This window comes from Ovis canadensis, chromosome 4 (genome assembly GCF_042477335.2).
Source record: "Ovis canadensis isolate MfBH-ARS-UI-01 breed Bighorn chromosome 4, ARS-UI_OviCan_v2, whole genome shotgun sequence".
Lineage (NCBI taxonomy): Eukaryota > Metazoa > Chordata > Mammalia > Artiodactyla > Bovidae > Ovis > Ovis canadensis.
Window position 1 is genome coordinate 39308404 of NC_091248.1, and position 24727 is coordinate 39333130.

At 38.5% G+C, this 24727-nt stretch overlaps 1 protein-coding gene across 4 annotated transcripts in view; it reads right to left on the reverse strand.

Annotated features, from left to right (window-relative positions):
• CRPPA (CDP-L-ribitol pyrophosphorylase A) overlaps window positions 1-24727 on the reverse strand; it is a 373607-nt gene that overhangs the window by 133870 nt on the left and 215010 nt on the right. For 2 of the 4 annotated variants that reach the window (XM_069587589.1, XM_069587592.1), the window contains one exon: window positions 2147-2278. In XM_069587589.1, the coding sequence (XP_069443690.1) occupies window positions 2147-2278 (132 nt within the window). Of the gene's footprint in view, window positions 1-2142; window positions 2279-24727 lie in introns of all 4 variants that reach the window. The other 2 variants (XM_069587591.1, XM_069587590.1) reach the window with 1 other exon arrangement.

Here is a 24727-nt window from a genome sequence, read left to right on the forward strand (position 1 = left end):
CCCCAATGTTTTAAGCACAGCTCTTTTTCAAATGGCATATCTAACCAATATCCCAGGAGCTTTTGGAAACGCTCCTTAAGGTAGAATTATTCACTAGAAAATGTGTTGGGCAAGTAAGAGTCAATTCACATTTCTGTCTTTAAGGATAAAAGTAAATCCTACATTTTAAACATTCTTACATGCTTGAAACATCTTCATTATTATATTGTCAAGAAGAGACAAGCAATACTAAAGCAAGCTATCTTTGCATCCTAAAGTAACAAGAGATAGATCTTGAAGCCAGTGCAGGACCATCTTTTTCTAAGTTACTTTTGGTAACTTAGCAGACAGCTGGCTTAGGAAATCCAAGTTTGTTTGAAAGAGCCCAAGCAGAAGGCTACAAAGGCTCCTCGTTTTCAACAAGGCCATTTTCCCAATCAGGTACAGAGTCACAAAAATACGCACTGGACTCTAGCTCATAAAAGTATAGAGCATGTCACATGTGGGAAAATGAGTTATTTTCATGTAAACACTCTACAAATGTTACCAGGTTCAGCACATAAAACAAAAGAAGACCGATTATACTTGAAATTCAAAATAACAAAGAAATTTTTGTGCAAATATGTCCCATGTAATATTGGGGACATACTTATGCTAAAAAATAATTTTTGTCTGAAATTTAATGTTCTATTTCATCTGGCAACCAGGCACCCCCCTGGAATGCCAACTACAGACCCTTTGTGCTTAGTCTAAGTCATAGGACAGAGAGTTCCAGAACTGTGTGTGCTCTACCATTCCCTGCTTATCAGGTTTCCCTGAGTCATCTCTATTTTATATCTGCAGAGCACAGTATTAGTCATAAGCTCCATGACACCCTCGCATGGCACAAGAGAAAGAACTGACTTATTCTTCCCACCATGACAATCCAGAGTATAACCAAAGACAACGCACTGAAGAGGAGTCATTGCTGAAGGAAGACACAGATCTTATTCTTACTCGGCCAGTTTTATAACCTTTTGCAAGTACATGTAGCTCTTCAAGCCTTGGTTGTGCTGACTTCAGGAACCCTAGAGGACTAACATTTTACAATTCCACGATCCTAAGTGAACTAAACTTTGCCATGTCCTTGTGACCAACTGGAGGTCACGCCTGTCTAGGTTGAAAATAGAGGAAACCACCTCAGAATTAAAGAAAAACAAGGGATTGGCTAAAAGATGACCCTTACATTTAATTTAAATCCATTTGTTTCTAAAGAAATGTTACCTTCAGGCTAAAAAAAGGCACCTTAAATATTTCATAAACAATATATGTTAGTCAACCATATAACTTTAAATACCTCTCATCCCCTGGACAGTCAGTACCAAATCACTTTTATTCCAGACCATTCAAAAAAAAAAAGCAGTCAACTATTTTACTTCCCTGAGTTCTGTGTGGTACACCTCTAAGACACCATAAAGCATTCTGCTAGTTTCATAAAAGGTATCTATGGACGACAAAGGGCAAATCCATTTTCTCTAACAGATTTTTGAAACAATTTTATTTAAATAGCATTTCTCCGCACAAAGAATCTCTAACACTAATTCATTTTGCCTTCAGCTTAAGTAACTGTCTATTTAAAAACATTTACAATATGAGTTTTTCTTTAGTTAAGTACCATGCCCTCATGCAATCTGAATGCCAGCCACTGCTTTCAAGGGATTAAAATGTTGATTACCAACATCTTTAGCATAGCATGAAAGAAATAAATATATTAAATTATACAAATGGTTAAGAGTCATGACCTTATGGTTGCCAGCTAAACACAAAAGTCCAGTTAAATGTGAAATTTGAATTTCAAACTCCAAAATTGGGATGTACTCAAAATTATTATTTATTTGAAACTCAAATAACCGGGGATTCTATTTTTTTGTTTCCACATCTGGCAATTCTATGTGGGCTACTCCATATGAGATATTTGCCAATTTTTATCTTTTTCCCCCAATCAAAACACTCATTTTGATTTTTAATTTTTCCTTAGAGTCAAGAGTTTCCACCTGCTTCAGAATATGAATAATTTTCCAGCCCAAAATTTCCTTAATATTTCTTTGCTTTTAACAAAATCAGGTTCCCACCAAAAAAAATACTGTTAGTCTACAGAACATACAATCTTACCAACATTTTTACCTACCTGTGGGAAATATATGAGAAGGCCAAATAATAAAATATTTCCTTTTTTCGCTTCCTTGGCAAACTCTCTAATCTGCATTACCTTTTCCATTTTCTGACCAAATGGTACTGATTCATAATCCAGAAAATGCACCTGAAAAATAATATAAAAGGTAACAATTAGAATACCATTCACTTTTCCTTGATTAACATGATATTAAACAAGCTCAAAACACATACAGAGAGAACAAGATGGCAGAGGAAAAGGTGGACGTGGAGTACATCTCTCTCTACAGATACATCAGGAATATACCTTCAGACTCAGAACTGCATCAGCAGAACATCAGCTGAGAGCAGACAGGAGGACAAAGCGGTGGAAAAGAATATATAGAGCCACGCAAAACTCGGTAGGACGAAGGAACTAGGGGGAAAAACAAGAGTATTAGTAGGACTGGACCTGCCCTCAACAGGTGGGAGAACTGAGGCAGGGGTCCAATCCCCACACTGGGGCAACTGTCTGAGTCAGAGGAGAAACATTTAAGGCTGGGAGTGAAGAAGCTGATCCATGGCAGCCTAAATGGAATGAGAATCAGACAGTCCTTGCTGCAGCCATACATGCCCTGGACAGGGAGGGACACAGGTCCCCTGGAAGGCGCAGCAGCTGGGAGCTGGAGTTTAGGGACTGTGCAGCAATCCCAGGGCAAGGACTGCTGTTGACTTTGGAGAGATGGATTGAGGGGATGTGAGGGAGGAGATTGTGGTGGGAAATGCCTATGGAGGAAAGCTGAGCAGTCATGGAAGCAAGGCAATATTGTTGAGTCATGCAAAGCAGGTGGAGCCATCACCATACCCTCTCTCTCCCCACACGCCAGCATTGGCCACTGAACAATAGGCTGGCGCATCAAACACCTGATGCATTGAACTACCAGGTAGGACCCCACCCAGGGTGCTTCTTCAAGTGACTGATGTGCTGATCTACAGACTAGGACCCCCCCCCCCAGGGGGGCCCCTTCTATGTGCCTGACATGCCAAACAACAAAGAAGGAGCCCAGGCAAGGGGGCCCTCTGAGTGTCTGAACAGGCAGAGCTACAGAGAAAGACTGGCCAAAGAGGCCTTCTGATTGCCGGCTACAAGAGGCTCGAAAAAAGACTCTGATAGGGAGTCTCCTGCGATGGAGGCAGCCTATGTCCCTCCACACTTTGTGCCGCCACGGTCCCTGCAAGCCAAGCAGCTGCGACACCTTCATGCTCAACTCTCAGTGGGGCAAAGGTGCCCCAGGCAAAAAAGAAAATCTTGCGTTTATGCACACAGGTCACTTCAGTCATGTCCAACTCTTTATGAACCTGTAGACTGTGGCCTGCCAGGCTTCTCTGTCAGGGGGGTTCTTCAGGAGAGAATACTGGAGCGTACTGGCCAAAACTTGAGAGCTTGCCATACCCTTCTAGAGCACTATATTTCCTCCTGCCCTGGCCGCCAACTCCCCTGAGTACCCAGTGCTGCCAGAACCCCTGCAACCCAAGCCGCTGCACCCTCTCCACACCTGGCCCTCACTAGGGCAAACCCAAGTCCTCCAGGGCAGCCTCAGGAGCAAACCCCAGAGGACCCACATGCAGAGGTGAAAATAAAACCACAATTGAAACTCAGGGGCAGTGTGGCTAAGGAAGAATAACCAAAACCTTCCAACCAGCTACATGAGCTGCAGATTAAATCAACACAATCAACTAGGCAGATTCTGTATATGTGGAATATACAAAAGGACATTGAGAGCTCTCGCAAAAGAAAACGCACTAGTTCTGATAGCTGAGGACATTGGAGGCAAGAACACACGGTAGTAGGAACAGATTAGAATCTGAGATGTCCCTACATCAGGTCCAGATATCAGTACCAGTTGGAGGGCATCCTAGGGAGGTGAGGTGGACTGTGACTCCTAGCGAGCGAAAGGACTCTGACAGCAGAAACTCAAGAAAAACATTTATTATTCTTATGTTTTGATTTGTTCTGTAGATTCTTTCAGATTTTTCTTTTCTTTTTCTTTCCTTCCTCCCCGCCATCTGTTGTAGTTGTCGATTTTATTGGCACTATGAAATCTAATTAAGTTTTTGAGCTTTTTTTTTCCCTCAGTCACACTTTTTTATTGTTGTTATAAATCTCTGACTCTACATTGGGCTTTTGCAGTTCTGTGGAGTTTTCTTTTCTCATTTTTCTTTTTTTTTCATTTTAATTCTTAATTTTTTTAACCTATCATTATTTTTTCTACATTTATTCCTTTGTTTGCTTTTCTTACTGTTCTTTTCCCCTTGCAGTTAACCTTTAACGTGTATAAATCTTTATCTACCTCTATTTAACTTTGCATATCTAGTCTTTCCTTCTTTTCTTTCTCTCCTTTCCTCTCAACATATTTGTTAGTTTTATTTTCATTGCTTTATTTCCCAATTGGCAACTTGCTTTAGTTTTGTTTTCCAGTTTGTGCTTTAGTTAGTTGTGTTCTTAACTGGTAGACACAATTTTTGGTATCATTTGTTTGCCAGGTTAATCTACTGTACTTTATTTTTGTTGGACTGTTTTGATTTTGCTTATGGGTGTATATGTAAATGTGTATATTCAGTTACTTTTCGTTGTTGTTATAAATCTCTGCCACTACATTGGGCTTCTGCAGTTCTGTGGAGTATTTTTTTCTTTTTTCCTTTCTTTTTCCTTCCTGTGAAAAGACAACCCTCAGAATGGAAGAAATTAATGGCAAATAAAACAACTGACAAAGGATTAATTTCCAAAGTATACAAGCAGCTCATACAACTCAATACCAGAAAAACAACCCAATCAAAAAGTGGGAAAAAGACCTAAAAAGACATTTCTACAAAGAAGACATACAGATGCCTGGCAAACACATGGAAAGTTGCCCAGCACTGCTCATTACTAGAGAAATGCACATCAAAAGCACAGTGAGCTACCACCTCACACTGCTCAGAATGGCCATCACCAACAAGTCTACAAACAATAAATGCTGGAGAGGGTGTGGAGAAAAGGAACACTCTTGCACTGTTGGTGGGAATGTAAATTGATACAGCCACTATGGAAGGTGGTATGGAGATTCCTTAAAAACCTAGGAATAAAGCCACCATATGACCCAGCAAGTCCACTCCCAGGCATACACCCTGAGGAAACCAAAACTGAAGAATACACATGTATCCCATTGTTCATTGCAGCACTGTTTTCAATAGCTAGATGTCCATCGACAGATGAATGGATAAAGAAGTTGTGGTACATATACACAATGGAATATTACTCAGCCATAAAAAGCAACGCCTTTGAGTCAGTTCTAATGAGGTGGATGAACCTAGAACCTATTATACAGAGTGAAGTAAGTCAGAAAGAGAAAGATAAATATCATTATAAAGCATATATACAGAATCTAGAAAAATGGTCCTGAAGAATTTACTTATAGGGCTGCAATGGAGAAATAGATATAGAGAATAGACTTATGGACATGGGGAGAGGGGAGGAGAGGATGAGATGTATGGAGAGAGTAACATGGAAACTTACATTACCATATGTAAAATAGACAGCCAATGGGAATTTGCTATATGGCTCAGGAAACTCAAACAGGGGTTCTGTATCAACCTAGAGGGGTGGAATGGGGAGGGAAATAGGAGCGAAGTTCAAAAGGGAGGGAATATATACCTATGGCTGATTCATGTTGAGTTTGACAGAAAACAACGAAATTCTGTAAAGCAATTATCCTTCAATTAAAAAAATTTTTAAACAAATTTATTTAAATAAATTTTTAAAAATATAATTAAAATATTTTTATTTTTATCAATTTATATTAACTTCTAGTTAATTGTTTCCAGTGATAAATACTTAATAAAATGAATCATTCTTTATAAACACATAAGTAGTAAACACTCACTAACAAATATAAAATGCTATTTCCATTTGTGCCAGAGTTAATGCATAAAGACTATATGGTTACATCAAGTCATTCAACTTTCTTCATAATTTGTAATTTGAAACTAGACAAGACAGAAATAAATGAATCCATAAGAAATTATCAGTATTAATAAAATTCAAGGGACTACTTATCCAAGTACATAAAGATTTTAGAAGAATCCCTTTCAAAGTAATAATTGGAATTTAACAAATAATCATCTACTTCTTAAAGTAAATCCAGACGAATTCTATATAGAATTCTTTTAGCTGTGTTAGTGTTTTTTCTTGAAATTGTTTAAGTAACTATTTTTTAAGCATTATTTTTCATTTAAACTTAAGGTCTCAGGTGATCTGTGCTCTTTTCATCAAAGTATTGAGGCGATACAGTACTATCTTTCATGGGACATAAAAACCAAAATCACAATAGCTTCAAACTAAGCTATTTAAAATACAAATGCACATATACAATGAGCATAAAGAAATATATGTATTCCTTTGCAACATCAAACTTTTAAAACTCAATAATTATTTGTTCAATTATGTGTTTATTAACTAGAAGCATTTTAAAATAGACTCCATCTTGCATACTAATACTAATCCCTTATACCAATCATATACTAATCCCTTCCTCTCTGTTCACTCATATGGAAAAGTGCTCTTTGAAAAATCAGACAACAAAACACCTTATTATGTTTTTTCTATAAAACAAAGGAGTGAGTTTTTCACCTATTACATTTTGCTCTTCCAGGGAAAATTACTTTTATTCCATTTTAAAATTATGAGATAATGTGCAATGTATATTAATTTAATAGTCAAAAACTTTCATGGAACTTTTCATTACCTATTTATTATTGTTCTTTAGTCACTAAGACATGACTCTCTGGTGACCCTGTGGACTGCAGCCTGCCAGGCTTGCCTGTCCATGGAGTTTCCCAGGCAAGAATACTGGAGTGGGTTGCCATTTCCTCTCCAGAGGATCTTCCTGACTCAGGGATCAAACCAGCATCTCCTGCATTGACAAGCATCACTCTTTACCACTAAGCCAACAGAGAAGCATTATGTATAGTCAGCTGAAAATGTTTAGCTGCTTCCTCTTGAAATCTAAGGTTACAATAAAGACTGTTTCCTTAAAAATGTTCGATTCATTAAGAAACTAAAAGAACAGACAAAGAATAAAAGCAAAATAAAATAAAATTTTAAATGTTTGGTACATATACACAATGGAATATTACTCTGCTATAAAAAGGAACAAAATTGAGTTAGTTGTAGTGAGGTAGATGATCCCAGAGTCTGTCATACAGAGTGAAGTAAGTTAGGAAGAGAAAAATAAATATGGTATAATGCATATATATATATATATATATGGAATTTAGAAAAATGATAAGATGAACCTAGCTGCATTGCACGAACAGAGATGCAGATGTAGAGAAGAGTCTTGTGGACACAGTGGGGTAAGGAGAGGGTGGGGCGAACTGAGACAGCAGCACTGACGTAGATACAGTACCATGTGTAACGCAGAGAGCTAGCAGGAAGCTGCTGTATGATGCAGAGATCCCAGCCTGGCACACTGTGACAACCTAGAGGTGTGGGATGGGGAGGTAGGAGGGAGCTCAAGAGGGAGGGGACATATGTACATCTATAGCTGATTCACGTTGTTGTAGAGCAGAAATGAACACAACATTGTAAAGCAATTATCCTCCAATTAAAAATGAAATTTTAAAAAATGTCTGGAAGAAGAAAAGCATAGAGGAAAAGTTTCAAATTTTTCTATCTGCTGAATAACTGAAGAAAAGACCATGCAAACCTGAAATCCTGGGATCACCTTCCCCTAAGCTCTGCTTCCTTTAAAACTTATGAAAGTGAAGCTTCAGGTGTTAGCCCAGGCAACATCACTTATGGGAACTCCTGACTAATGACCCACACACAGGCTGGAAGATTGTGAATGAACTAACAACACTAGATTCTGCTTCCGAGTAATTTGCAGCCAGGCATCCCCTAGCTAGGACCTGGAAGCTAATGACTATCAGCAACTGCAAAAGATGTCAGTCCCTGTTTGTAGCTTTGTTGTTGTTGCCGTTGTTCAGCTGCCAAGTCATGTTCAACTGTTTGTGACCCCATGGACTGCAGCACACTAAGCCTCCCGGTCCGTCACCATTTCCTGGAGTTTTCCCAAGTTCACATCCATTGAATTGGTGATGCCATCCAACCATCTCATCTTCTGTCACCCCCTTCTCCTCCTGCCCTCAGTCCTTCCCAACATCAGAGTATTTTCACATCAGGCGGCTAAAGTATTGGAGCTTCAGCATCAGTCCTTCCAATGAATGTTCAGGGCTGATTTCCTTTTGGACTGACTGGTTTGATCTCCTTGCTGTCCAAGGGACTCTCAAGAGCTTAAGTCTTCTAAAAGGATGGCTCCCATACCACCTCTGGAATCACCTTCCCTCACTCTGGAGAAGCCAAGGCAGAGGGAGAAGTGGGTAAAGGAAAGCTGCCCCGAAACTAACAAGAGATGATGAGCTCAGGAGCTAAAGCAGAGGCCACGCCCACCTCTGTCCTGTCTTTTGCCCTGCCCTGCAGTGTCTCACAAAGTTGGTAAAACTAGAGCTATATAGTTTGACTAGAGCTATAAAAAAGATGCTTACTCCTTGGAAAGAAAGTTATGACCAACCTAGATAGTATATTCAAAAGCAGAGACATGACTTTGCCGACTAAGGTCCGTCTAGTCAAGGCTATGGTTTTTCCTGTGGTCATGTATGGATGTGAGAATTGGACTGTGAAGAAGGCTGAGTGCTGAAGAATTGATGCTTTTGAACTGTGGTGTTGCAGAAGACTCTTGAGAGTCCCTTGGACTGCAAGGAGATCCAACCAGTCCATTTTGAAGGAGATCAGCCCTGGGATTTCTTTGGAAGGACTGATCTAAAGCTGAAACTCCAGTACTTTGGCCATGTCATGCGAAGAGTTCACTCACTGGAAAAGACTCTGATGCTGGGAGGGATTGGGGGCAGGAGGAGAAGGGGACGATGGAGGATGAGATGGCTGGATGGCATCACTGACTCGATGGACGTGAATCTGAGTGAACTGCGGGAGTTGGTGATGGACAGGGAGGCCTGGCGTGCTGCGATTCATGGGGTCGCAAAGAGTCGGACACGACAGCAACTGAAGTGAACTGATAAGGCTTCTAGTCTTAGGAGTTTTATGTATCTAGCTGAGCCTAAAATTGCTGTGTGCTTGCTACAAAAAGCAGGCTAATTCCCTCAGATTGAGGCAGTTTTGGAAACTGCAGTCATGGTATGGATCTGAAGCAAGGAGGGTGAGAGTCTCTCCGGAGCCCATAAGGCCAGATCACTATACAGCCCCCTACCAGCTGGACTAGCAAACAACACTGCTTTTGAAAGTTAAAAGCCTCACAGGACTATTTAACTTTTGAAGTGTGCAATCATCTGCACTAGTCAGATACCATGAAATGCCAGAGGCCACCAAGCCCAACGCACTTCAGGTGAATGAAATGCCCTAGAATTTTGCAGTACACAACCTGGGCAGCCCTACTGCCAGCCTAGACTGACAGCCACACAGACACACATTTCTTGTGTAATACAAGTCTTCTGACAAATTTTGAATTCAGAAGAATCTCACACTAATATAAGAAACCTGGGTGGGAGGGAGACGGTTTGTGTAAAAAGAGCACAAGGAGCAGAAAAGACAAGAGCATTGTAATTGGTAATTATAGCTTGCATAGAAACATAAAATGCATAGAAATGAAAGAGTGGGAATGCTGGCAACACATTAATTAGAGAAGGAATGATGACTGTGATACAGCTGGGACTGGACGTCTGCACCAGGAAACTGCCATTAGAGTTAGCCCAGGAGGAAACGCATGCTGCCAGGACCTGCGGAAACCTCGACGGGAAGTTAGAGCTGGGAGCAAGTGCTCAGTTTTAATTTTCCTAAGACAGTGTCCTAAAAGACAGTCTAAAATTAATTTATAAAATACCAGTTAATTATATTAATTATAAAAGTAAATGATAGGGCTGGTAGTCCAGTGGTTAAGACTCTGCCCACCAGTGCAAGGGACACAGGTTTGATCTCTGCTTCAGGAAGGTTTCACATGCTGCAGAACAGCTCAGCCAGTGTGCCATAACTACTGAGCCCGAGCTCCAGGGACCACAAGCCTCAGCTGCTGAGCCCACGTGCCGCAACTACTGAAGCTCTCGTGCCCTAGAACTTGTGCTCAGCAACGAGGGAGGCCACTGCAATGTGAAGCCCACACACTGCACATGGGGAGCAGCCCCACTCCCCTCAACGAGAGAAAGCTGGAGCAGCAACAAAGACCCAGCATGGCCAAAACTAAGTCAATAATAAATAATATTTTTTTAAAAAAGGAAATTATAACTCCAACAATGAAAAAGATATAAAAACTAAAACTCTAGACAAGAATATATTATACTGTAACGAGAACATTCAATAAATAAAGGGTGCTGAGTCTGTTTTTTTATTTTTTTGGAGGACAGAAAGTAGAGACCTTACATTTGGTTAACTTACAGCTAACTATGTATACTAAAAAGTAATGCTATTTAATTAAAGCTATATACAATTATATCTTATAGTTTCCCAACCTGCAGAGTGACTAAAGAATTATCTGTATCAATGCAGCAAAGCATAGGAGCAAAGTCAAGTAGCAAATAAAATGACTGGCCAACATCAATAGCCAAAAAAACAACCTTGTAGAAAGAATCCCAAATATAAAAATAATAAAAGATAAATGTAATACTTTTAACTATTTCTTTTTTATAAATATAAATTTATTTATTTTAATTGGAGGTTACTTACTTTACAATATTGTATTGGTTTTGCCATACATCAACATGAATCCACCACAGGTATAAACATGTTCCCCATACTGAACCCCCCTTCCTCCTCCCTCCCCATACCATCCTTCTGGGTCATCTCAGTGCACCAGCCCCAAGCATCCAGTATCATGCATTGAACCTGGACTGGCAATTCATTTCATATATGATATTATACATGTTTCAATGCCATTCTCCCATATCATCCCACCCTCGCCCTCTCCCACAGAGTCCAAAAGACTGTTCTATACCTCTGTGTCTCTTTTGTTGTCTCGCATACAGGGTTATCATTACCATCTTTCTAAATTCCATATATATGTGTTAGTATACTGTATTGGTATTTTTCTTTCTGGCTTGCTTCACTCTGTATAATAAGCTCCAGTTTCATCCATCTCATTAGAACTGATTCAAATGTATTCTTTTTAATGGCTGAGTAATACTCCATTGTGTACATGTACCACAGCTTTCTTATCCATTCATCTGCTGATGGACATCTAGGTTGCTTCCATGTCCTGGCTATTACAAACAGTGCTGCGATGAATATTGGGGTACACGTGTCTCTTTCAATTCTGGTTTCCTCGGTGTGTATGCCCAGAAGTGGGATTGCTGGGTCATAAGGCAGTTCTATTTGCAGTTTTTTAAGGAATCTCCACACTGTTCTCCAAAGTGGCTGTACTAGTTTGCATTCCCACCAACAGTGTAAGAGGGTGCCCTTTCCTCCACACCCTCTCCAGCATTTATTGCTTGTAGACATTTGGATCACAGACGTTCTGACTGGCGTGAAATGGTACCTCATTGTGGTTTTGATTTGCATTTCTCTGATAATGAGTGATGTTGAGCATCTTTTCATGTGTTTGTTAGCCATCTGTATGTCTTCTTTGGAGAAATGTCTATTTAGTTCTTTGGCCCATTTTTTGATTGGGTCGTTTATTTTTCTGGAATTGAGCTGCATAAGTTGCTTGTATATTTTTGAGATTAGTTGTTTGTCAGTTGCTTCATTTGCTATTATTTTCTCCCATTCTGAAGGCTGTCTTTTCACCTTGCTTATAGTTTCCTTTCTTGTGCAGAAGCTTTAAAGTTTAATTAGGTCCCATTTGTTTATTTTCTTTTTTATTTGCAATATTCTGGGAGGTGGGTCATAGAGGATCCTGCTGTGATTTATGTCTGAGAGTGTTTTCCCTATGTTCTCCTCTAGGAGTTTTATAGTTTCTGGTCTTACATTTAGATCTTTAATCCATTTTGAGTTTATTTTTGTGTATGGTCTTAGAAAGTGTTCTAGTTTCATTCTTTTACAAGTGGTTGACCAGTTTTCCCAGCACCACTTGTTAAAGAGATTGTCTTTAATCTGTTGTATATTCTTGCCTCCTTTGTCAAAGATAAGGTGTCCATAGGTGCGTGGATTTATTACTGGGCTTTCTATTTTGTTCCATTGATCTATATTTCTGTCTTTGTGCTAGTACCATACTGTCTTGATGACTGTGGCTTTGTAGTAAAGCCTAAAGTCAGGCATGTTGATTCTTCCAGATTACTGTACCCAGAAAGGATCTCATTCAAATATGAAGGAGAAATCAAAAGCTTTACAGACAAGCAAAAGCTGAGGGAATTCAGCACCACCAAGCCAGCTCTCCAACGAATGCTAAAGGATATTCTCTAGACAGGAAACACAAAAAGGGTGTATAAACTCGAACCCAAAACAACAAAGTAAATGGCAATGGGATCATATTTATCAATAATTACCTTAAATGTAAATGGGTTGAATGCCCCAACCAAAAGACAAAGACTGGCTGAATGGATACAAAAGCAAGTCTGTTATATATGTTGTCTACAAGAGACCCACCTCAAAACAGGGGAAACAAACAGACTGAAAGTGAAGAGCTGGAAAAAGATATTCCACGCAAACAGAGACCATAAGAAAGCAGGAGTAGCAATACTCATATCAGATAAAATAGACTTTAAAACAAAGGCTGTGAAAAGAGACAAAGAAGGACACTACATAATGATCAAAGGATCAATCCAAGAAGAAGATATAACAATTATAAATATATATGCACCCAACATAGGAGCACCACAATATGTAAGACAAATGCTAACAAGTATGAAAGGGGAAATTATCAGTAACACAATAATAGTGGGAGACTTTAATACCCCACTCACACCTATGGACAGATCAACTGAACAGAAAATTAACAAAGAAACACAAACTTTAAATGATACAACAGACCAGTTAGACCTAATTGATATCTATAGGACATTTCACTCCAAAACAATGAATTTCACCTTTTTCTCAAGTACACACGGAACCTTCTCCAGGATAGATCACATCCTGGGCCATAAATCTAGCCTTGGTAAATTCAAAAAAATTGAAATCTTTCCGAGCATCTTTTCTGACCACAATGCAGTAAAATTAGATCTCAATTACAGGAGAAAAACTATCAAAAATTCCAACATATGGAGGCTGAACAACACGCTGCTGAATAACTATTTCTTTAGTGAGAGATTGATCAGATTGGGTTTTTAAGAAAAGTCTAACTCTAGGCTGGTTAAAATATAAATGTCTAATTAAAACTACCCTGAAAGTATGTATTTTACAGTTAAGATAGTTTTCATTAGATATTTATGTATGTACTGGTATGAAAAACTGGTATGCAAATGCTACCAAAAATGAAGGGTGTATCAATATAACATGATATCACAAGGTTTAAGATCAAAAAAACATTAATACAGATAAAGAAAAACAGCACATAGTAAAAAGCAAAACATAATAATCATAACTTTATTACTAAGAAAATAGAGTTTAACACACAAATCAAATAAATGACTAAATAATGAGAAAACAATATCCAAATCCATAAACATGGAAGAATATCTGCATGTCTCTCAGAAACTAACATATCAGACAAAAATATTTTCATTCAAAGGCTTCTGCAGAAGGTAGGTTGAGGGTATTTCCTTTTCCTTTCAAGGTTATTCTGTTCCACTTTTTGTGGCTGCTTTTATCTAAGAGAAGTTGCCCACGAGCTGATACTACTTCACATTAAATGGACCAAACGCCCTTATTTACTGATCAGATAAAAGCTAATTTTTCTTACAGAAACAGGTGTTGTAGCAGAAAACATCTAGGTTGAAGTGAATGCTATGGTACATGTACAATGATTTTTAAAAGTCCTTATCAAGTCATGAGATTCTAACCTAGGAATGGAAGACTTTCAACCCCAGCCATTGGCCTGTAAGATTCAACATACCCTAGCTCCTTGAAAACAAAAAATGTTAACACTTAAATAAATCAGTAAGCCTAAGCTGTTCACCAGAGAGTCCATGAAATTAAGGGAAAAGTGCATGAAAAGTGAGCTCTGGGCAAACTATCTATATACCAACAAACTGCCTATGGATCCTACTGTTAACCTAAAATAAAGATGGTGACCTGGCAAATCCCACAGACAGAGGAGCCTGGTGGACTACAGTCCGTGGGGTCACCGAAGAATCAGACACAACTTAGCGACTAAACAGCAATGATGGGTTATTTCGCTTGGGCTCAGAAAAGAACTGTGAGTTAGGGTCTGTAACCATGGTGAGCCACGTGCAAGTTCCCACACAAGAAAAGGAGAAGGATTTTACTGAGGGAAAAGGAAGCTGGAGGGCTTCCTCTTCTGGGAGAAGAGTTCATGGCTTTCCATTCACTGAGTCGGATCAGGAAAGGAGTGTTTCTTCTCCCTGTTGGCCTCTGCTATAATCTCAGGGCATGAGCGCTCCCTCTTTTCGTCTCCTAACTCTTTCTAGTAGAGGCTTATGTTTATAGAGGCCATTCCCTTCGTGAATCTCAGCCTTGTCCTGACAAAGGGGCTTGCATAACTCGATGAAGCGATAAGCCATGCGGCGCGGTACCACCCAAGATGGATGAGTCATAGTGAAGAGTGCTGACAAAACGCGGTCCGCTGGAGGAGGGAACGGCAGACCACTCAAGTATTCTTGCCACAAGAACCCCAGGAATGGTACAATGTGATAAGACAAAAAGACACAACACTGGAAGATGAGCCCCCCAAAGTCAGAAGGTGTTCACGATGCTAATGGGGAAGAGCGGAAGGTAATTGCTAATAGCTCCAGAAAGAAGCCACTGGACCAAAGTGGAAACAAAGCTCAGCTGTGTAGGTGTCTGGTGGTGATCCAGTGCTGTAAAGAACAGTATTGCATAGGAACCTGGTATGTTAGGTCCATGAATCAAGGTAAACTGCACATGGTCAAGCAGGAGATGGCAAGAATGAACATCCACATCTTAGGAATCAGTGAACTAAAATCGATGAGAATGGACAAACTTAATTCAGATGACCATTATATCTACTACTGTGGGAAAGAATCCCTTAGAAGAGATGAAGTAGTCCTCATAGTCAACAAGAATCCAAAATGCAATAACTGGATACAATCTAAAAGAGAAAGAATGATCCCAGTTCGTTTCCAAGGCAACTCATTCAATATAATAGTAATCCAAGTCTATGCCCCAAACACTAATACAGAAGTTGAACAGTTCTATGAAGACCTCCAAGATCTGCTATAACTCATAACAAACAAAGATGTTCTTTCATGATAGGGGATTGGGGTACAAAAGTAGGAAGCCAAGAGATACCTGGAATAACAGGCATGTTTGGCCTTGGAATACAAAAATGAAGCAGGGCAAAGGCTGAAAGTTTTCTCAAGAGCACATGCTCGTCATAGTAAACACCTCTTTCAACAACACAAGAGAACTCTACACATGGACATCACCAGATGATCAATACTGAAATCAGATTTGATTATATTCTTGGCAGTGGAAGATAGAGAAGTTCTATACAGTCAGCAAAAACAAGACCTGGATTTGATTGTGGCTCAGATGATGAGCTCCTTATTGCAAGATTCAGGCTTAAAATGAAGAAAGTAGAAAACCACAGGCCGTTCAGGTATGACCTAAATCAAATCCCTTATGATTATACAGTGGAGGTGACGAATAGATTCAAGGGATTAGATCTGGTAGACAGAGTGCCTGAAGAACTATGGACAGAGGTTTGGAACACTGCACATGAGTCAGTGACCAAAACCATACCAAAGAAAAAGAAATGCAAGAAGTCAAAGTGGTTGTCTGAGGAGGCATTACACATATGAAAAAAGAGAAACAAAAAGCCAGGGGGAAAGGGGAAGACATACCCAACTGAATGCAGAGTTCCAGAGAATAGCAAGGAGAGATAAGAAGGCCTTCTTCAAAGAAAAGTGCAAAGAAGTAGAGGAAAACAATAGAATGGAAAAGCCTAGAGATCTCTTCAAGAAAACTGTGAAGCTATCAAGGCAACATTTCATGCAAGGGTGGAGATAATAGTGGACAGAAATATCAAGGACCTAACAGAAGCAGAAGAGATTAAGAAGAGGTGGCAAGACTCACATAAGAATTATACAAAAAGGTCTTAAGGACCCAGATAACCACACCTAAGCCAGACATCCTGGAGTATGAAGTCAAGTGAGCCTTAGGAAGCATTACTACCAACAAAGCGAGAGGAGGTGATAGAATTTCAGCTGAGCTATTTCAAATCCTGAAAGATGATACTATTAAAATGCTGAAGTCAATATACCAACAAATTTGGAAAACTCAATCATGGCCACAGGACTGGAAAAGGTCACTTTTCATTTCAATGTAAAGAAGGGGCAATGCCAAAGACTGTTCAAACTACCATTGCTCTCATTTTGCATGCTAGCAATGTAATGCTCAAAATCCTTCAAGTTAGGCTTCAACAGTATATGAACAGAGAACTTTCAGATGTACAAGCTCAGTTAGAAAAGGGAGAGGAACCAGAAATCAAATTGCCAACATTCACTGGATCACAGAGAAAGGAAAGGAATCCCAGAAAAACATCTACTTCTGTTTCATTGACTATGTTAAAGCCTTTGACTGTGTGGATCACAACCAACTGTGGAAAATTCTTCAAGAGATGGGAATACCAGACCACGTTAACTGCATCCTGAGAAACCTGTAAGAAGGTCAAGAAGCAAGAGTTAGAATTGGACATGGAACAATGGACTGGTTCAAAACTGAGAAAACATACATCAAGACTGTATATTGTCACCCTGCTTATTTAACTTATTTGCAGAGTACATCACGTGAAATACTGGACTGGATGAATCCCAAGCTGGACTCAAGATTCCTGGGAGAAATATCAATAACCTCAGATATGCAAATACTACTACTTTAATGGCAGAAAGTGCAGAGGAACTAAAGAGCCTCTTGATGAGGGTGAAAAAGGAGAGTGAAAAAGCTGTCTTAAAACTCAACATTCAAAAAACTAAGATCATGGTATCCAGTTCCATCACTTCATGTCAAATAAATGGGGAAAAACTAAAAGCAGTAACAGATTTATTTTCCTGGGCTCCAAAGCCACTGGATGGTGACTGCAGCCACGAAATTAAAAGATGCTTGCTCCTTGGAATGAAAACTATGACAAATGTAGACAGTTTATTAGAAAACAGAGACATCACTTTGCCAACAAGGGTCCATATACTCAAAGCTATGGCTTTTCCAGTAGTCATGGATATGAGAGATGGACCATAAAGAAGGCTGAGTGTCAAAGAATTGATGCCTTCAAATTGTGGTGCTGGAAAGATTCTTGAGAGTCCCTTGGACAGCAAGGAGATCAAATCAGTGAATCCTAAAGGAAATCAAGCCTGAATATTCATTGGAAAGACTGATGCTGAAGCTAAAGCTCCCATACTTTGGCCACCTAATGCAAAGACTCTTTGGAAAAGACCGTGATGCTGAAAAAGATTGAAGGCAAAGGGAGAAGAGGCAGCAGAGGATAAAATGATTAGATAGCATTACCAACTCAATGGACATGCATCTGAACAAACTTCAGAAGATACTGAAGGACAGGTCAGCCTAGCATTTTGCAGTCCATGGGGTCACATCGAGGTGGACATGACTTAGGACTAAACAACGACAAACTATGTACTTAAATTACAGGGCAACTTTAAGACATGAAGTAGTAAAACACAGGAGAAAAACATAGTTCCTTTCCTGAATACTTACTATGTGCTAAACATGTCAGTTTTAAAGGATCAGATAAGGATATTGACCTTGTTGTTGTTCAAATGCTAAGTTGTGTCTGACTCTTTGTGACCCCATGGACTGCAGCAAATCAGGCCTCCCTGTCCTTCACCATCTCCAAGTGTCTGCTGAAACGCATGTCCATGGAGCTGGTAATGCCATCCAACCACCTCATTCTCTGTTGCTTCCTTCTCTGCATGCCAGAAATCTTTCCCAACATCACGGTCTTTTCCAATAAGTCAGCTGTTCACATCAGGTGGCCAAAGTATTAGAGCTTCAGCTTCAGTCCTTCCAGTGAATATTCAGGGTTGATTTCCTTTAGGATTGACTGGCTTGATCTCCTTGCTGTCCAAGGAACTCTCAAGAATCTTCTCTAGCACCACAGTTTAAAAGCATCATTTCTTTGGTGTACAGCCTTCTTCATGGTCCAAATCTCACATCCATACATGACTACTGAAAAAAACCATAGCTTTGACTCTACAGACCTTTGTTGGCAAAGTGACGTCTCTGCTTTTTAATACTCTGTCTAGTTTTGGCATAGCTTTTCTTCCAAGAATCAGGTATCTTTTAATTTCATGGCTGCAGTCACCATCAGCAGTGATTTTCAGGTTGACAAAATTTGAGCATGAAGATATAGGATGCATCTCAAAATTCTCTTTCACCACGTGAGAAAACCTGATGGCATCATGAAAACCAGAAGATAATCTCCAGCAGATATACTTCTTAATACCAATAACATAAAATTTAAGCATATACATAACACTCTGCTACTAACTTTGAATTCTAAAATACACCAGCTACTTATGAGATCCAGAAAAACATTCAGTTGCTACAATGCAATCACTTTTGATTTTAAAAATAGGGCAGATTTCTACAACTGCAGTATAAGGTTTAAAAATGGTCATGATAACTGGAGAAATATAAATGCTTTGCCTTCATGAAACAAACTTACAGTATGGACAGGCTTGTATCCAATGAAATACAGCAGAACATTTTATCTAGGTTGAGTTCTGCAAATGTGCTTAAACTTCCACCAAGAAAATCTTCTTTGGTCTCTTCCTGAACCATTCACTTACTTACTACATTTAAATTATAGTAAGAACAATATTAACCAGTGAGGATGCCATTTCTAAATGTTCTTTTTCATGTTTACATAACAAAGATAAGGCTGTCTTCCTATCCCCCACCCAAAATAGAATGTAATTTCATCTTTTATTTTTTTTTAGGTAGCAAATTCACTGCTATAAAATAGTAAATTGCTTAAACATTTAACGTGTGGGTAACTTCATGGCTTTGTGGGTGGGCGAGATTTCTGGCACTTAGAGTTTAGAAAACGCTTCTCTTTGCCTCATGTCGTCTACATTCAGTTCTACATATGCTTCATATTTGTCTTAGGAACCATTTAATGAACCTCTGGTCCCGGTGAACTCCAATTACTTTTTTATATTTTCAAAACTGTGACTTTTCACTTGTCTCTGAGGACAGGTACATTAACTAAAGGACAACAGTTAATATCATGTACAACGTTCTTTAAAACATCAGGAATGCTCCATGACACCACATTTAACACTTCTATCTCATTTCGGAGTCCATGTTCACAGGAAGGCCTGAGAAAGGAGTTGGGATCTGTGGTAGGAGAGGAAACAGACTCTTTGTTTATCTGACTAAGAAAAAAGTTAATTTATGGAGCTCAAGTATATATCAAAGTAACACATTGCTTAATGGCCACCAAAGTATTAGGAAGGTTGGTCAAAATTAAAGTTCTGGTAATTATCAAATAATTGAATTAGAAATAATTGGTAGATAGAAAGAGGTTCCTTGAATCCACACAATAGATACTACAAAATTATCAACATATGTGCACAGAAAAGCAAATTGTGTAAATGAAGTCGAACATCTTCAAAACATCACTTTTCAAAACAAATATGAGGGAAATCTAGTAACCAATAAAACTAGCCAATATGATACAGATCAAAGTGAGAGTTTATCTTGTGGATTAGGGAAAAAAACCCAAAACTTCAGAAACCCTTTCATCTCACTTCAACTACTTATGAACTACATGAATTCTATTAATGAGAATTACTTTAATTTAATAAATTGTACTTCTAAAAAGAAAAAAGAACAAGCTTTTAATAATGAATCACTTCATTTTAGAATAAATTTAAATCAATGCCGTGATGAAATTCAAGTCATAATTCTGATGAATAGAAACTAATTAAGTTTTAACCTATCATGGAAATTCAGAGCAAATGCCCAAAAACTTATTTGTAAATCTTAATAAAATAGCAACAAAGCTAGTAGGTTGGGAAATAATGGCATTTAAAAAGTGGTAGTAAATAAAATAAAATAGTAGTTTGCATTAAAATACTAACTATACAAGAAGTTTCACAAGTCTAATGGTTCAGTGAATTAAAAAGTAAATGAGTTTTTTTATTATCAGTAAATATTTTATATTTGTGTACCATTTTTTTTCATATCCTTATTTAAAAAGATCGAAGTAATGGAAGAAGAACCTCATATTTTAAGCAGTCAATATAAAAACCTAGTATAACTTTAAAACATTTAAAAAATCATAAAATGAACATTTTTTTCAGATTATTTCACAAGATTGATTTTCTTCTAAGGATATAATTCTGTCACTGCTGTATTATGTTTCAATCATCTGAGGCATTATATACAACTACAATTAACTTACATAACATCTATATCATCGGTAACAAATTCTAAGAACCAAAAGTTAAAAGCAATCATAATATGAGGGACTGATTTGTTTAGCTAGTATTATCTGAAGATTTTAACTCTTCATTTGTTTATTGATATACTTTTCTGTTGGAGAAAGCTGAGAAAAATTGACAGAAAATAAAAATCACTGAAGAAGTTGAACAAAGAAGGTGTGTGATTTCATTGAGTTTAGTACATTTTCTTTATACATTTTAGTGTCTTGTCAAAATTTCACCTTACATGGTAAAATTTATTACTGCTTAAGCAACAATTATTATTAAGACTGTCTGCAGGCCACTTAGATCAGCATTTTCTGATTTTTTTTTAGGAAGTTATTTTTGGAGTTCACAAGTAAAGGCACCCTATGCATTGGGACAAACCACTACAAAAGTCTATCATAATACTTTGAATTTTGAAGAATAACTGATTCCGTTTTCATTTGCCTGCTTTTTTAAGTGAAAATGTCAAGGCAAGTTCATGTCAATAAACATTTCTGGATGCCTACACAAGCTGTCTTGAAAAAGGGAGCACACGAGTATAAAGGGAGAATTCCAAGAGGAAATATTGTCACTCATACTTTATGGATAACAGGAGTCAAGCAAGCACTACAAAAATGGTCTCTCAGGTAGAAAAACTCACCAGGGTAAACAGAGATGCATCAGGTGACGTGGTACTGAACAGAACTATAGCAGCTCAGATTATCTGAGGGCAAGCTGCTCAGTGAAGGAAGAAGAATCAGGATGCCAAAATTAAGCAAGAGCCAGACCAGACTAAAGCTGTATGATCTGACTGAGTTTTGTCCAAGAGGGGATGAGGAGCGTCTGGAAGGTTTAGATAATGATGGGATTCAGGGCAGGACACCCCAAAATATACCACTACTTTGACATACTGATTGTTATGAGTTAAAGTTACTTGAGAAACAATGGGTACAGGACACTCTGAGCCTCCTCTATGTCCCCCTGAAAGCAGGAAATCAATTTCCCATGTGGAAGCTACCTTCCCTGCACCAGGAGGTAGACAGACATTCTCACAGCCAGAGATGGGGGATTCAGGGCCCACAGACTCTGTTTAGTGTCTTCACTAATTAGTATTCAAGACTGTTTCTTTGTCTAGTCAGTTCTTCATAAATGTATTACTATTATTTCTTTGTCTAAAAGGGTATATCAACACCTGCATTGATCACTGTTGAGACCCTTGTACATAAAAAATTAATGTTTTTTCCTTCTGTTAATCTGCCTTGTGTTGAATATTAGACCAGACAAAAGAATCTATAAGGATACAGGGGAAAAAAATTTCCTTCCTGACAAGGAGACTCATGTTGTAGATTTGCAATTAGCAAAATCTAATGTTAGCTATGATGAGGTCAGAACTGAAAACAAAAGAGACACTTTTGCGAGGGGCAGTTCTTGGAGGGAAGAAGATGAATTCAAACTTTTTAAACATCATGCACTTAACATTTTGCACATGTCAAAATGGAGGGATAATGAAGATTAGATGCAAAAACGTAGGAATTGGCACATAAGTAATACTTTACATCATGAGACTTGGTGACCAGACCCAGAGAGTATGCATCTAGTAAAGAAAGTGATGCATGTTAAGTCACTTCAATTGTATCTGACTGTGACCCCATGGACCATAGCCCACCAAGCTCCTATGTCCACAGGATTTGCCAGGCAATAATACTGGAGTGGGTTTCCGTACCCTCCTCCAGGGGATCTTCCTGACCCAGGGATCAAACCCGCATCTCTTACGTCTCCTGCATTAGCAGGTGGATTCTTTACCACTAGCACCACCTAGGAAGCCCTATTAAAGAAGGTCAAAAAGATATTTTTCATAAAGGTACTAAGTAACGGTAGCAAATAGATCATTTCAGATTGAAAATATAAGCCAAAATTCAAGAAACTATAGCCCATGGGTCTCCAGCCTCCTGTCTGTTTTCTGCGAATGAAGCTTTACAGAAACACAGCCACACCCATTCTTTGACATCTCTGTCAAATATCTATGGCATGTATGTCTATGGCTGCTTTTGCACTACAGCAGAGTGGAATGGTTGCAACCAAGACCACAGGGGTCCAGCATTCTTGCCTGAAGAATTCCGTGGACAGAAGAGCCTGGCAGGCTACGGTTCACGGGGTCAGAGTAGGACACAACTGAGCAACTAAAACTTTTCAGAAAAACCTGCCACACCTAATATAAAAAACTGATCTTGGGTCAAAGGGAAGAAAATGGCCCAATTATCTCTTGTAAAATGAGAGCATTCTACTAAACGATTTCTAAGATCCTTTGCTTCTTTAACCACTTCTTGCTACTCGAACGGGCAAGTATTGACATTCCTGACAAACGTCATGTGATAAAGTGAAATCAGCACAGCACTTATTCTTGAACTGAGGATAATAACATCTGTGATAATCAACTCTTAGGACTGCTCTGAGGATTAAATGGGATCATTTATTTTAAAAGAAAAGGATGATGACTCATTATTTCAAACACTCAATGTGTCTTATTACTAACATTAACATAATTATACTAATAATATGTATTAACAGGCCATATTTGGGGTGAGAGTTGGGTTCTGAGAATTATAAATGTAGTGAGTATTGCATTTCTTACAAATGGGAAGAACAAGAAACACAAGATCAGTTATATTCTCATTGGTTGAGCCAAAATCTAAGAACTCAGTTATTACTGTAAGCACATTAAGTTTTTCAAAAAGACAGGCACAGTTACTTCTGAAAGGATCAAGAAATGGATATAATACTCACAGTACTCAGAAGAGACATGCAGACTTAACAATCCTGTCATTTCAAAATAAGAATTTTCCATTACTGACACTAGAACTATCTTGGCAACACTAGTTCATTCTACTTTAGCAGGTACCAGTGGATAAAATAGCCCAGCATTTGACTACAGTGAGTATCAACTTCAGAATCCCATAAAATAAAACCTGTGGTGCCTGGAAAATTGAATCATACTATACTTTTCAAAAAGATTCACATATAAACTTATTGCAAGTAGCATTCAAGCCAAAGCATGTTTGGAACAAGAAGCTTTTTGCACTGATTCCATCATCTTTTCGTTCTTTCAATAAAAGAACAGTTGAGTTTCTAGAAAACTGCCAAAGTAATCTATTTGTAGGTAGCTATAGATTTTTATCCCAAGGGAACAGTGCATAGGCTTGGGAATATTCTTACCATCTTCATGTCTCTAATGAAGCAACCCACAGACAAGAATTTGTTTTATTGTTTTTGCTTTTTCTCAGAATGTATAGCATTAGAACAGAAAATTTTGTAAAAAAAAAAAAAATCATACAAATACTATATAAGACTTGGCAAAAGCATTATAATATGAAAGATATTTAAAATTGAGCCTATAACCTGAATTCTATCAAAATTCTACTATTAAGGAGACCTTGGAGGAAAGTGGCTTGCCTTCTCAAGTAGGTTTTAGGATTAATAACTTCTGTACAAACACACACACACGAATATAAAACACCAACACACAAATGCCTGGAAAGCTTTTGGACATGAGCGAAATTGTTCTAATTATTTCTGCCAACAAATTCATGATATATCGTCTGCCTATTAAGCTTTCAGAAACAAATCAAAAAATCCTTCTCTAACATCATCTATTTTGCTTTTATTTACTCAATTTCACATGACATAAAATTGCAGATTATACTGCCTTTCTTATTAAAGAAAAAAAGTGAAAGTGTTGCTCAGTCATATCCGACTCTTTGTGACCCCATGGACTGTATGTAGCCCACCAGGCTCCTCTGTCCATGGAATTCTCCAGGCAAGGGTACTGGAGTGGGGAGCCAATCCCTTCTCCAGGGGATCTTCCTGACCCAGGGATCAAATCTGGGTCCCCTGCACTGCAGGCAGATTCTTTACCATCTGAGCCAGCAGAGAAGCCCCTATTCACTGAACCTTAGTACTTCTATCTCTTAAACATATCTTGATTATATCATTTCTGCCCATTCACTGTACAACTCCCCTAGTCCTAGCCACCACCACTAATTTTTAGACTTATTGCAATAGCCTCTAAATGAAGTCA